This window comes from Anser anser (genome assembly GCF_964211835.1).
Source record: "Anser anser genome assembly, chromosome: 1".
NCBI classification, from domain to species: domain Eukaryota; kingdom Metazoa; phylum Chordata; class Aves; order Anseriformes; family Anatidae; genus Anser; species Anser anser.
This window is the reverse complement of record NC_139720.1, coordinates 190,612,008-190,626,666: the sequence shown is the minus strand read 5'-3', so window position 1 is coordinate 190,626,666 and position 14,659 is coordinate 190,612,008. Positions and strand designations below refer to the sequence as shown.

Here is a 14,659-nt window from a genome sequence, read left to right as displayed (position 1 = left end):
TAACTGATGTTTGTTTAGTATCTCTAAAAATGTTGTGTTCTGTATTGGAACATTTCCATGCAAATACAAGGAGGTCAACAAATGCCTCTGCTTGACTTGCAGGAAATAATTTCTCCAAAATGTTGCTACAGTACAGCCCCGTACGGCTGCACACCCCCATCCTGTACACTTGCTTGATGTATTTCATAATATACTATACAAGTTCATGTTCAGATATGTAGACATAAACACAGGTAAACTAATATCCTGAATAGTCTACGATACCCACAAGTATTTTTAGGTTTTCAAAATGGAATAATGAGAAGAAAATGGGTTTGTTAGCTCAGAGTGTTCCTCTTAGTCCGCCGACAAGACTGGCAGATTAGAGTTAACACACCTTGGCGAGGTCTGCTTTACGCAAGCTGAGTAAAGATAATCACTTCACATTCACGTGTGATAAACATTGAAGGAACGTGCTTTGGCCAACATCAAAGGCAGGCGCAAGCTCCGCAGTCCTTGCCTGCAACTCCCAGGCTCTGCCTTACCAGAGCAAGCAGACAAGTGAGCCTCCCTCTTTCTCACAGCCACTGCCACTTTCCATACACGACGTACCAGCCACTGATCCAGCCCAAAACACCCTGCCCCGTTTGCTGCACTGCCCCTTGGTCAATGCTGCACCTCATGATGTGTTTCTCTGTGTGGCAATACCCCAGCACTGCTAAACCCTCTGGGAAATGTCTCAGTGTGCTGGGGAACTCTGCAAAGTCCTGGTATTCTTCCAAGCAAAGAGTTTGGTCTTGTCTTTGCTCATCCCAGCTTCTTCAGCTCTTTTGTATTGCTTTTGGAATGGCTCAGAAAATTTCTGCTTTTTCCCATCATCTCCCTGCACAACTGCACTTGGGAAAATGGAAGATTTCAATAGTGACAACGTTATACCTGCAGACAGATATTTATTTTCCTCTCTTCCATCACAGAACCAGGTAACATGATGCCTTATTCAGCAATAACCGTGATCAATGCAAAACCCTCCAAACCTACCTGGAAAGGGGAGATATGCCAGCTTTGAAGCCATTACATCCACAATCCCAAGCACGCATGCTACAGATGAACATGCTGGCCTTGTGTCTTTGGGATGGTTTGTTGGGTACCTTCCACATAAGTGTGATAATAACCCACAAATAAGTTTATCAGGCTGCAAAACAAAAAAGTTCAAATGCTTCATAGAAATAACAGGAACAATATAGCCTCCTGCCCTGTGAGTTGTGTACTTTACACGTTCCTACCATTCTTGTTACTTTTTCACCGTTTTTGTCCAGCTGCTTCATTGACATCTCCTCTTGAGTTAAAAGACGAATTAAAAGGAGGGGAAGTAACACTGCAAACTCTCTTCTTGGAGGATAATTACAGGGTTCCCTTAGAGATCCACCTTGCCAGCAAGCACCAGGCCTGAAGAAAAGCTAAATGGTAGGTCTCTGCTCTAGATATCTGCTTGTTGAAAGTGATAAAGGAAAAAAAATCAGGTCCTGGAAACAAGAAACTTTGATTTGGTCCCTGTGGCATGTTTTTTACTGGCTCATGTTAATTATTCCCCTGATATCTTGTAATGACAGTGAGATGAAGCTATAGGAGCTGTGATGGAAACGTAGCAGGGCTGCATGGGCCATTGCTGTTAGGTTACCACATTTATACAGTGATGAATTCAGAAGGTAGCTGAAGGAAGACTTAGGACAACCTAGTGTCAAAGAAAGCTGCATTTAATCTTTATTTTGGAGAAACTGGAAGGAAAGACAAAAAAATGACTGCTGTTTCTGGATATCCTTGCATTATGGATGACAGGAGTAAACCAGGGAAGGCTCACCCCACACTTGTCACTCAGTAACTGTGATTCCTCACTGTCTCCCTGACTGGTCCCAGCCTTCAGCGCTCTGTCTCAGTGGCCCATCAGCAGAATGGAGCGATGCTGTGGACGTGAACGCTGCATAACTGGCTGGTCATGCAGCCACTGCTGTGTCAGCGTGCAGGTGAGTCCACGAGGAAACCTTAATTCTGTATTGAGTGCAGTTTGAGTCAGGAGCCCAAATAACCTGCATTGTGTACCTGTTCGTGCAGTTAGTCCTGTTACATGAAGCAAGAGTCTTCAGTGAGGAAAATACAGCAGACACAAAAATCAATTTTGGTGATAAACAATGTTTTTTTAAAAAAATATGTTTCTGATAGCTCTGTTAAACTCTGATTCATTCTGTGGCACCCTGGTTAAAGGGGTGCACAGGTACCTTATGGGTTTGACCTGCTCCTTGGTGTGTTTGCCCAAGGCACACTCTTTGGGCAGTCCACCAGCTGGTGCGTGGCGCTGGCTTTGCTTTGTATTCTGGCATTTGCCGTTAAAGGCTCAGTTCTAGGGGAATACCGCAGTCACCCACGAGCCGTGAATCCTCAGCTAGCGAGGATGTGGTCTCCTTGGAAATACAGATTATATCCCTCACGCCGGCAGGGACAGTATCCTTGCTTCCCCCTGCCCCGAAGTGCTGCGCCTCCCCGTGCTCCCCTAGGGAGCGATGGTGTGTGTCACCTCCCACCCCTGATGTTAGTGCCAAGGACCCCAAATAACCAGGACCCGTCACAAAAGGCACCGGAGGGACCCTCAAAACCCCCTTTTCATCCCAGGTCCATGGCGCTGTCCCCAGGCAGAGCAGTGTGACACCTCCCGGGCAGCACCGGAGAGGGGGCACCCTCCTTCATCCACCCCACGACCCCCCCTTCATTCTGGTACCCCTCTCCCCTGATCGATGCGCACCCTAATTCCTCCCCATCCCCTTGGAGATGTGACAGCGGCTGCAAGGGACCGGAGCTGGGGAGGGGGGAACATTTCCATTTCCCACCCACGGTTCCCGGAGGCAGGGACCTCGCACCGCTGATGCTCCCCGGGCTCTGGAGCTTTGGGGACGGCGGAATAGGGATGGGGGAGCAGCGGAGGGGGGGGACACCGAGCAGCCCCTATGGGGGGGGGGCTCTCCCCTGCGCCCCCCGAGCCGCCCGCAGCGCGTACCCCCGGGGCGAAACCTCCCTCCTGCTCCCGGTGCCGGATTCGTTTAGCGGGGATGGCTTCGAGGTGGCAAACATGGGAGGTGAATTTCCCCTAAAAAGAAATAAAAAAAAAACAAGGGGAAAAAATGAAAAAAATTAAAAATAGAGAGAGAGAGAAAAGCCAACACGAAGCGGGGCAGAAAAGGCAGGGGAGGCTGGTTTAAAGCGCCAGGATTAAAGGTCTGTGCTAGTTTCAAGCGCTCATAAAACGGCCTGAAGGATGCTTATTTTGCTGCAGTCTGGGTTATTTCAGCCCGCAGTTGCACAACAAACCATTTAAACATTTCAGCACAAAACCGATTCCATTGTTGGGCTGCACATTAAAAAGTGTTATTCGCTTTGAAGTTTTTGTCTAATGGCTCTAAACTGAAAGAAAATGTTTTCCTATTACTTAATTCAATCATAGCGAAGAGGCTTGGTAAAAAGCCCACGGATTTTGCCCAAAGTGTGACAGAGTTCTCTTTGTGTTTGCTTATCCTCTGCTGTCACACACTTTAATTCGCCTCTCTTTATCTGGCATTCAAAACTTTCTTCAATGACATTCAATAAGGTCCAGCGGCTGGAAAAAAAAACTGGTTATTTTTTGGGATATTCTTTCCCAGTAGCTTTGGGCTTGGTGTGCATTCAGGAGCCGTTAACCCTTTGCCTCCCCGCGGCTCGGAGCGCTGGGGTTCAGCCCCTGGGCAGCGGGAATCCCTCGGGCTGGGGAGGAACCGACCCCCCGGCGGCGCCTGGGGGAGAGCTGCCCCTTCCCGGGAGCAAGCTCCAGGGGAAAACCCTTTAAATCACGAGCTCCTTAAAAATAAAACCCCCAAAAAATAAAAAATAAAAAACCCCAAACCCACCCCGTTAGCGCTTGAAAGAGGGAGACACTCGGAGAGCCTTACTAAATCACTGCAGGACTGCGTTTTTACCAGCATTCGTTTTTCACCGTTCCGGGCTTTTATTCGGGCACATCCGTGTATTTTCAGGCTCGGGCGTCAATTGCATCTCGGCAAAACTCGCATAGATTTCAGCGAGAAATGAGATTGCAAGCAAGGGCAGCCAGGGACGAGCCAGGGACACGGGATGACATTGTTTCCCAGTTTTCCTCTTCGTTGGAAGAAGTGCACTGGGTTTAGAGGCGGGCAGGTTCCCGCAAGGAACAAATCTCTCCGCGTTTTGTCTGTCGGTGGGTGAATTGGTCTTTTTTTTTTTTCCTATATATTAAAGGGGGAGATGGGGAAGAAAATACACCCTGACGAGTGTTTTCCCCTTCCCTGTTGCCATTCCTTCCTCACCTACAGGACCGGCGCGCTGCGGGGAGCCAAACGCCGAGCCCTGCGCGCTTTTGCGCCCTACCTCGGAAAGTCGCTTTAGGGCCACGCCGCTAAGTTTTGCGGTCCCCTGCGCTCAGGACCAGGGGGAACAGCCTTTTCTTTTCGTGCTGCCTCGCCTTGTAGGGCGGAAATAATCCCGGAGTGTCCCCTCCGCTGCCGGCGGATCCCGGTGCCGGGGCTCGGAGGCGCTCCGGACGCATCCCGGGGAGGTGCCGGGGGCTGCGGGGAGGATCAGGAGGATGGACGGGGGGCGCTGGGTGGGGGGCTCCGTGCACCCCGAAACCCACGCTGCTTGTGGCCTCTCTCCGTGCCCAAGCACCCACGCAGGGAGCGGCGGCTGTCACCTGGAGGGGACCGGGGGTGAGGCTCCGGGTCCCTGTCCCGGGCTGGGAACAAAGCCGAGGGGTTGGGGATGGTGGAGGGCGGCGAAAAGGGGGGGCGAAACGTCCCGGCGGCGACAGGAGAGGGGGCAGACCTGGTGCCACAGGTGGGAAAGGCGCTAGGGGGCTGGCAGGGGAAGCGCGGCTGCAGCCGGCAAAAATAAACAAGGGAGAGCCGGGCCGAAAGCTGGGCTGAAAGCGAAGGAGAGCGATAAAGAGAAAGAAAAGAATATTAAATCGCGAGAGAATGAGAAAATAACCCCGCCAAAGGGAGAGGAGGGGAGAGGCCGCCTGCTACGGCGTGGGTGGGGTCGACAAGAATAGAGTACATTATGCAGTTCATTTAGTTAACAAGGGAAATAATGAGGGAGCGTGCGGCGTGAATGCCAAGAGAAGAGGCACAGAAAGCCTATTGAGCGCCCCGGCGCCGCCATCACATGGCGCGGGCGCTATTTAAGGCGGGCGGGCGCCGTTCAGCACCACTCGGGCTGGCCAGCGGCGCTGCGCGGCCGCTGCGCGGGACTTGCGCGGGCGCTGCGCGGGGGCCATGCCGCGCTCGTTCCTGGTGGACTCGCTGGTGCTGCGGGAGGCGGGCGAGAAGAAGGGCGAGGGCAGCCCCCCGCCGCCCCTCTTCCCCTACGCCGTGCACCCCTCGCACCCCCTGCCCGGGCTGCCTGCCGGAGCCTGCCACGCTCGCAAAGCCGGGCTGCTCTGCGTCTGCCCGCTCTGTGTCACCGCCTCCCAGCTGCACCCGCCGCCGCCCGCCATCCCCCTCCTCAAAGCCTCCTTCCCCCCTTTCGGCTCCCAGTACTGCCACTCGCCCCTGGGCCGCCAGCAGCACTCCGTCTCCGCCGTCAGCGTCGGGCACCCCCCGGCGCTCTACCAGGGCGCCTACCCGCTGCCCGACCCCCGGCAGTTCCACTGCATCTCCGTGGGTAAGGGGGGCACGCGTGGGGAGAGGGGGGGACGGGTGGGGAAAGGGGGCACGGGTGCGGAAAGGGGGTATGCGTGGGGAAAGGGGGGCACGCGTGGGGAAAGGGGGGCACGCGTGGGAAAGGGGGCATGGATGGGAAAAGGGGGCATGGATGGGAAAAGGGGGTATGCGTGGGAAATGGGCACGCGTGGGAAGAGGGGATACGCGTAGGAAAAGGGGGACACCCGTGGGAAAAGGGGGGCGCACCGCCTGTCTGCATGCTGGGGGTGGATGCTGAAGGCACTCGGGGAGGGGGCTCCCAGCCCCGCGCCCCCCGTGGGCTCGAAGGGCGCTCCGGGGAAAAGTTGGGGGTGCCCCGCGGGCTCAAACCGGGTGGGTCCCGGCGGGTCCTGACCGTGCTCTCGGCTCGGCTCCGCAGACAGCACGTCCAGCCAGCTGCCCAGCAGCAAGAGGATGCGCACCGCCTTCACCAGCACGCAGCTCCTGGAGCTGGAGAGGGAGTTCGCCTCCAACATGTACCTCTCCCGGCTGCGGCGAATCGAGATCGCCACCTACCTGAACCTCTCCGAGAAGCAGGTGAAGATCTGGTTCCAGAACCGCCGGGTCAAGCACAAGAAAGAAGGCAAAAGCAGCTCCCACCGGGGAGGGGGGCCCGGCCACAGCTGCAAATGCTCGTCCCTTTCCACCACCAAGTGCTCGGAAGACGACGAGGACTTGCGCATGTCTCCGTCCTCCTCGGGGAAGGACGACAGAGGCCTCGCCGTCACCCCCTAGCCCCCCTGGGCACCCCCCCGGCTCCCCAGGGACTGTGCCGAGAGCAGGAGGGGGAGTCCTGCCCGCTCCAGCGCCGACGTGCCGCCGGAGGATTTTGTACCGTTTTCTACGAGCCGAGTCGTTGACGAAGGACTTCCTCACCTTTCTAAGCCCCCCCCGGCTCACGAGGGCCGTAAATAAACTGCTCACTAGGACCCCCGGCGCCCCCCGGGAGCGCTGCCCCACTTGTGTCCCGCAGCCCCCGCAGGCTCCTCGCAGCCCCCCGGGAACAGAGCCGGGAGCTCGGCCGGCGGGGAGAGCCGGGAGATGGTCGGGTTATTATCATAATGTTATTATTTCGTTTTGTTTCTTTGTTTGTTTATTTTTTTTCCCAAATCGTTCTCGGTTTTGTTTTTGGCTCCGTCGCTGCTGGGCGCGCAGCTGTGGTTGTACCGGTCCGTCCCCGTCCTCCCGGGAGATATTTATTTATTTATTTATGTGCAGAGAAACGATGATGATGGCGATGATAATAATGACGGTGATGACAATAAAAGGCTCGCTGGTGGTTTATTTCCCTCCCCTCGTGTAGAAACTGACCGCTCGCTGCGGGTACCCGCGGCACCTTCACTCCCCATCCCCGACGGACGCCTCTACGCCCTAGCCCGGCACCGGGACAGGCACCGGGACCCTCCAGCAGCCTCCCCTGGCAAGTCTGCAGTGGGGTCTCCTCCTTTCTCCGGGGAGAAAAGGTATCCGGGGAGTGGGGAACCCCTGCCCGGTGCCCCACAGGCTGGCGGACGAGCCCCGGGGCTCTCCCCGCAACACCCCAGCTCCACGTCGGGCTGTGCCGGACACTTTTGCCTTCCCATCACGCTTCCCCATCCCGTCCGCGGTCGATCTGGGGTGTCCGGGAGGCGGCAGGAGGAGCACCGTCAGGGCCGGACCAACCCGTGCCGTCGGGGGAGTGGAGCGCACGATTTTACGCACGGCTTCGTGTTCCGGCCCGGCGGAGAAACCCGTGGGGGAAGCAGCCTGAAAGCCCCCCCGCTGCCCTCACCCAGCCCCCGAGCCCCGCGGTCACCCCGCGGTGACAGGCGACCCTGCCAGGACCCCTGGACCTCGATGGGGCAGCAGGACCGGACACCCCGGGGGTCCCCGCACGGTGCAGGGACGGGAGAGCCGCCGTGGTTGCATGGAGAAAAGCTCTCGGTGCGGGGAAACCTGCGGAGAGGGTCCACACAGCCCTGCGCACAGCCTGAGCTCGGCTTGGGGAGATGTGGGGTTGGTGTCCCCGGGCACACAGGCTGGAGAAAAGGGGCAGGTTTACCCCAAACAGAGCTCTGCCGTTGGCAAAAAATGGTCTCAAAAAAAAAAAAAATGGGCCCAGATGGTCTCAAGTTCTGGATATAAAATAGGTATTTCACACCCTGCCTCTGCAGTGCCCACAGCTCACAAGGCACTGGGGGCTTCCCTGGGCACCCCAGGAGGTGTGGGACATGGGGGACCCTGCAGACAAGGCACAAGGTAGTGCCCGCCTCATCCTCTGCTGGCTCTGCACATCACCAGGCTGGTGTGGGATGGCCAGGCAAACTACTCTTCGGGATGCTGCAGCCGGCATCACCTGGGCTCCTTTTCCCATGGTTGTTTCTGCATTACTTGGTGGGCCAGGGATGAAATAGCCCTGGGGGGTACGGAGCAGAGAGAGCCCGACCTTGCTGCAGGAGTCAGCCAGCCTCACACCGTGCTTGGCCCCGTGATGCCCCCTCTTTGCCCTCCCTGGTGGCCCGGCTCCAGCTCAGGGACCCTGCGGCTAATTGGCTCAACAGGGCCCTACAGCCTTTCCAGCCCTTGCCCCCCTTCCTGGCCGCATGTACCAGGCTTGTTTTGCGAAGTCGTTGCAAAACAGAGAGGCAGAACCAGCCCAAAGCGGGCTCACCAAGGGGCCTGGCATCCTCTTCAACGGGGGACTGGCATCAGAGTCACCAGGCGCCCGCGGAGACGTGTGTGTGTGTGTGTGTGTGTGTGTGCGCACTCCTTGTGCCTCCTCTGGCATGGGGCTGAGCCAGCTGGCTGGCAGTGGGGTGGGAGGAACACCAGTGCCGGGCGCTTTAGAGCTGCTATTAAACTACTATTGTGGCAGCTGTGTTGAAACTCAACGTCCTGCTCTGCCAGCACATTCCCAGTGTCTCTTTGGTCCTTCGCGGTGCAAGCACTGATGGAAAAAAAGAAAAAAAAAAATGACTTGGTGGCACTGACCGCCTGGCTTGCTCTTCATTCGCCATGAAACCTAGCCATACAGGCACCTGGGGGAAAAACACACGTGGTGCTGAGGCTAGAGCTCCCCATCTCTCAGCTAGGAGACTTTCTGGGTACACGTCTGCAAGCTCACCAACATCTCTGTGCTGCAGGCATGGTGGGCACAGGTTGCAAGGCAGAGTCTGCAGTGACACTGCCCCCGGTACGGACAGTGTGGACACACAAGTGCCCGTGTCCTTTATGGACTGAGTTTGTCAGCCAGACAATTTAGGGCTAATCCTCAGCCCTAAAAGACACCTCGTGTATGTAAAGTAGCAAAGAGAATTCCCCCGGATGGTATAATTTTGTCTGAGCAGCAGTGGAGCATTGCAATGGATGCCCCTAACAAGACGGTATTAATATTCTCCGGTGCACGCTGGCCTCTCCTGCAGACCCTGTGTACCTTGCAAAGCCCACTGGGGCTCTCAGTGCACTCGACAGTCATTATGCCACATCCACATGCAGAGATAATCCCTCCTTAGTTGGGCATTTTTCTAATTTAGTGAGAAATCATTACAGCAAATGCTCAGAGTGTCATTTTCAAGGACTCTGGGGTTGGGCAAATTAAAGTCATTTTGCTGTGGGAAGAGCGTGGGCACCTTTGCTAAAGCGAATGTCATAACACACCAATTTGCAACTTTCTATCTCCAGCCATTTTGATGGTAGGTTTTTGAAAGTTACTTAAGCATTTTAGCATCTGAAAATGTCTAGCCTCTCCTGATTGCAACAGGAACTGCATTTGCAAATCCACAAAACAAGTTCGAATACCTTCCAGCATTTACTTTTGCACCATATTTTTATCTAGAAGTTGAATTATTTCTTCCTCAGCAAGCAGAAACGAAATTCTCAGAAATGAAATGCTTTGAGGCTTTCAGGACTGCTTTCCAGAGCACAACTGGGTTATCCTGACAGGGGAAGCGGGACTGAGGATGATGTTTTTTGGGTTTCCCCTTTCCACCTGTTGGCATTGCTGAGCATTGGTGTCCCACACCCCATCCTATTACATGTGCTGCCACCCTCCCTTCACCACTGCAGGCACAAAATGTGAAAGGGAGAAATGCTGAGTACCTGGAAAAAGACAAAGTTCTGGAATGAAGAACCTTTCCAACACTAGATATCTAGGTATTTACAACTGTCATAATATTAATTTGCATTATTTGGCTTTTATGCTTCTGTGATTTTCATATTTATCCCTAGACCTCACTTCCTTACATACAGGGGTTGCATCAGATAGATTTATAGTTGAAAGCATGTATTGGTATTTTAAGGCTTATTGGTCTTAACTACAAAACCAATACTATTAACCCAGGGATTTTCATAATTCAGTTTATCTGCAGCAAACATATTTACACGGTGTTCACACTGAGCTGGCCCCATGGACATGGAATAGCATTCACTGTGAGCAGATTGTTTGAAACAGTTTCTTCTAATTTTACCTGGAATTTATCTTACCAATGAATTTACTGGGGTAACAAGGCTTCGTTTTTCATCCTTAAACCCCAGACACAGGCTGTGAAATTTGGTTCAGTAACGACAATATTTTCAACTCCATTAATGTTATTACTTTAAAATATAGGTGGGTGTTAACTAAAGACCCTAAATAAAATGTTTCTGCATGATATTCCTAATGGTTTGGAGACGCGTACACCACCCGGAGCTATCTGTCAGTTATATTAATTTTGCAAGTGTTTTTGCTGCGAACACAAAGTACTCATTTATCGGGATGTGATTATGCAGGATCAGGAGATCTCCTAGGATACTGACACCGATGATGACAGCAAATGGCCGTGCCTGTTGCTTAATGTGGCTGTAGCTGGACGAGGAGTGACTGATGTTGGCCCGCCGACTGCTCCATGCGTAGTCTATATGCTCTATATACCACAGGACCCATATGTGCTCTAGGAGGCCCCAAAGTGCTCTAATTCATGCCAAAATAAACCTAAAAGTAGCAGCAATGATCATAAAAGGAAAAAAGCCTTAGTTTCTAAGTTCGATCCCTTTCCCATTCTGCTCCAATTTCCATTTTCTCTGTTGGCTTTTTCTACTGGGCTCGTTCCCAACAAGGCACACAGGAAAGAACAGACTATCACCATACTTTCATCCTATATATATTATATAACATATATATTACCTAGTACCACACTGGAAAAAATCAGGATGGAAATAAAATAAGTTTTGGAGCCAGTCCCTAGCACAGACATGTGTCTACTGTCTTCCTCAGCCTCAGCTTTCAAATTATTAAAAGTGTTTATGTTAGGGACAGGCTGCAGACACATTGGTTTAGGCACTTAGCAGCTCCTATGCTCTCAGTGGGAGAATCTGCTCTGGGTTAGCCTCCAGTTGCTGCTCCAGAAAGGTCCCAGGTCCTTTTGGACTGTCTGGTGATACCAACACATCTGAAAAAGCACCAGGCTCACGTCCAGGCACACAAAATTGGGTCTGGTGGGAGGGTTTCCACCTGCAGCACGAGGGAGAGAAGGCAGATACAGCCAGTGAAAATATATTAGGATGTAGCTTGATGATGAAAGTGTTAAAATATTCCATGTGGGGCACTAACTGCCTCCACTGGGCTGATCCTGGCACGGGAAGGCTATAAAATTGTGCCGTGCCCTGGATCGCATTTAATCTAATTTTATTTTTTAAGAACCCCCTTTCCAATCAATGCTCAGGTAAACAACAAGGAGTAGCACATGGATCCACACAGACATACAGGATGTGCTTACGGGTGTTTGGGTGGTTTACAGCGAAAAAGGCAGGGCTGAGGAATTAAGCACAATTAAACCTACCCTTCTGCTGCCTTGTGACAGCTTTACTCCATGCTCACAAAAGCCTGCCTTGCTTGGAGAGGGACGCAGCACGCAATCTGTTCCCTCACCACAGAAAAATATTCAGGCTTGATGCTGTGTTAGTGCTTGCAGTTATCCTCATCTGCTGGAAAAACACACAAAGGCTTATTAGGAATGCTACATATGCAAGTGAGGAGTTGGGTTTGCAGTGAAGAGCTTGAATAGCCATATAAATAACCATGGGCAGCCACTGAAGAGGCTATGTTTTTCGCTAGATATGTATTTCACCCTTGGAGTTCACTCCTGGTTTTTGCTTGTTCAGCTTCTCAGATAAAACATTCATGCAATGAGTTGGGTTTAGAACAACTGGGTTTAAATCACGAGCCACATCTTTTCTGTCTTTTCTAACTCCATTAATATCTCTCCTGATTTTTTTGTTTGTTCGGTTTGTACTGTGCTATCACAGCACCGTGCAGTGGCCTTGTGTGTGTTTTATTTCGGCTGTAATTCTGCGGTTCGCAGTTTTGTGTGCTGGGCTGGCAGTAATTCCCTGCAGAAGTAAGGGATGGGCACTTTGCCCACATGCTCTTCAGAGGTATTCCAGCTGTTGGTTATTTTGGGCATTGGTGCCAAAAAACACTCTCTGCTGCCCTGAGTCCCGAGGCAGGAGCTACACTGAAATTCTGTGCCTTAAAGTCTCCTTGCTGCTAAAAGCTGAGAAATAACTCACCTGTGACCAGTGCAGGGGGCTGCAGCATCATTTAATGGAGCAGACATGGAAATGTCAGCGTGCTGTGCTGTAAATTCTGTCCTTCCCAGAAAAACAGCTGATTTCCAAGTCAAACGGAGTCTCGAGGTTCACAGCATCCACAAAAGATATTTGTTTAACTTCCACGTCACCGCTGCAAATCTGAAATGAAGATCCTGGACAGGGACTGTACTGGGCTGCAGGTGAGGAAGGTGCCATGGGAAAACTGATGGGAAACTCCTGTCCTTAGCTCCTGGGGACTGAGATGCTTCGAGCATGAGCAGCCCGCAGCCTGGCTGTGTTTTGGTGAATAAGCAGAGCTTCAGTCGGTGCAGGGGTCCCACATCGATTTATACCACCTGATGCATCATTGAATCATAGAACCATCTAAGTGGGAAAAGACCTTCAAGATCATCAGGTCCAGCCATCACCTACCGAGTCCCACCACAAAACCATGTCCCTTGGTGCCACGTCCACACATCTCTTCTATACCTCCAGGGATGGGGACTCCACCACTTCCCTGGGCAGCCCATTCCAATTCTTGACCACCCTTTGCAGGAAGAAATTCTTCCTGATGTCCAACCTAAACCTCCCCTGGTGCAACTTGAGACTGTTTTCTCATGTCCTATCTATCACTTGCCACTTGAAAGAAGAGAACCGTACCTTTTTTTTGCTGCTACCAGGTAGTTGTAGAAAGCTCAGGTCACTGCGTGTCACAAGCCACCATGCTGGCTTCAATGCATACAGTGACCTGGCACAGTCCTTCGTGCACCCCTCAGACCCACCAGCTCCTTTCCAGCCAACGCTGCTGCTCCCCTTCACCCTACTCATCCACCGTGGCTCCCGGCTCGCACAACCTAACTGACTCTCCATCATCTTGACTCTCTCTTTTTACAGTAAACCATTTTTTCTCCAAGTCTTTTTATTTTTTCTTTCCTGTATTTCAGCCAGTCACCTGTTTAAAGTTAAACACCAGCTTAAATACTCTGCCAGAACCAGCCCTAGAACTTCACAGGTTGTTTTCCACCCTCTGTTGGGCAAGTGCTTCCCATGTCCCCCCTGAATATACGATTATCCAGCTCTTATATTTATTTTCACACCCAGTTTAGGGTACATTTCATATAAAACATGCTACTGAAAGGGAAGCTCTTTTCTTCTTTCTTTTTCTCTCGTTATGCGTTATGTGTAAAGAAACCTTTCAGTGTGTTTGCAGGGTTGGGGTACAGTAGAGGGACACAAAGCCTTCTGGATATTGCTCTGCAAATGATGTGCCAAGGAGGTTTAGACTGTAAACCTTCTTCTGAAACAGCAAACAAGCTGATTGTCATGATGTCACGGTAGAGTTGGAGTCACTAGGTACGGACGAGGTCCCGACCTATGTAGTCATTGGGATGGCTGAGGTACAGTCAGCGATCTACAGAGATGATATTTGGGGCTTGATGCAGCTTGGATTTGTAAACCAGACCCTGACCCAACAGTGAACTGCTGCCATCTCACAGGAGCATAAAAGTGTGCAAATTGGAGAAGTCAACTGGGTTTTATTGTGAGCAGCATCTCTAGTAGGACCAAGACCTTGGGCTGGTGGTCAGCAGCTTGCATCGCCCCCTTAATATAGGATTTCTTGCAAAGTAGACCTGTGACTCTTGCTGGTTTTGACTCAGCCATTCATCCTCGTGCAGCAGCACAGCTCTCTAATGGAACAGGAGAATCGTGCTGATGGATCAGAAATTACTGGGTCATTTTCCTAACCTTGTAGCTCAGGGCTGCATTGTTCCAGGCTGTGAGGAACCACCTCATTTACCAGTGTAAATGCACTCTGCATATTGCTCATCCAGGTTGAACTTCCCCAGGCTTGGCACCTCCAAACCTCATCTTCTCCCCCTGCAAACAGGTGATCCTTTCACAAACCAGACCAGGAACAAACAGTGTTGTTGTGCTGTACAAAATAAATTTGCTCACGTTTCCTAGGTGGCTGTGGAACATAAGTTTGAGTTAAGGAGGCCTTCTTATACCAAGCACCCAAAACTCTTCTTTTTTTGAGGATCACGTACCTGTTATAAATGCCAGCTGGTCTCTGCCTAAACTTGGCAGAGAAATTAGTCCTTTTTGCACTGTAGGTCACTGCAGATCTGGGCTGTAAGGAGGATTGCAGAGCCAGTACAGGCCGTAGGGACTGACAGACCTGGTGCATGCAGCAATTCTCCCAGTCTCCAGCCTTTTGCAGCTCAGGAAACTCATGAGGTTTTCTGTGGAACCTCAGTGAAAATGTCATCATCCGTGCCGTGTCCTGTATGCTGGAGCCTGTGTAAACCTTCAGCACCCATCAGCACCCACGAACTTTGCAGTCACTGTGGTTTCAGCAGAAACTCACTGGGTCAATA

General features: G+C 52.0%; 1 protein-coding gene across 1 annotated transcript; it reads left to right on the top strand.

Moving 5' to 3' along the window:
• The first annotated feature begins 1,939 nt into the window (after positions 1–1,939).
• Positions 1,940–8,065, top strand: GSX1 (GS homeobox 1). The gene is made up of 2 exons (XM_083821030.1): positions 1,940–5,697; positions 6,115–8,065. The coding sequence occupies exons 1-2, from the start codon at positions 5,310–5,312 to the stop codon at positions 6,468–6,470; spliced, it is 744 nt and encodes a 247-aa protein (XP_083677156.1). The 5' UTR covers positions 1,940–5,309; the 3' UTR covers positions 6,471–8,065.
• The last annotated feature ends 6,594 nt before the right edge of the window (positions 8,066–14,659 follow it).

What these genes read in the sequence shown, in the direction of transcription:
- GSX1 (XM_083821030.1), top strand. Translation starts at nt 5,310, where the DNA reads ATGCCGCGCTCGTTCCTGGTGGACTCGCTGGTGCTGCGGGAGGCGGGC. An exon ending in GTTCCACTGCATCTCCGTGG is followed by an intron (nt 5,698 to 6,114) that starts GTAAGGGGGGCA and finishes TCGGCTCCGCAG; the next exon opens with ACAGCACGTCCAGCCAGCTG.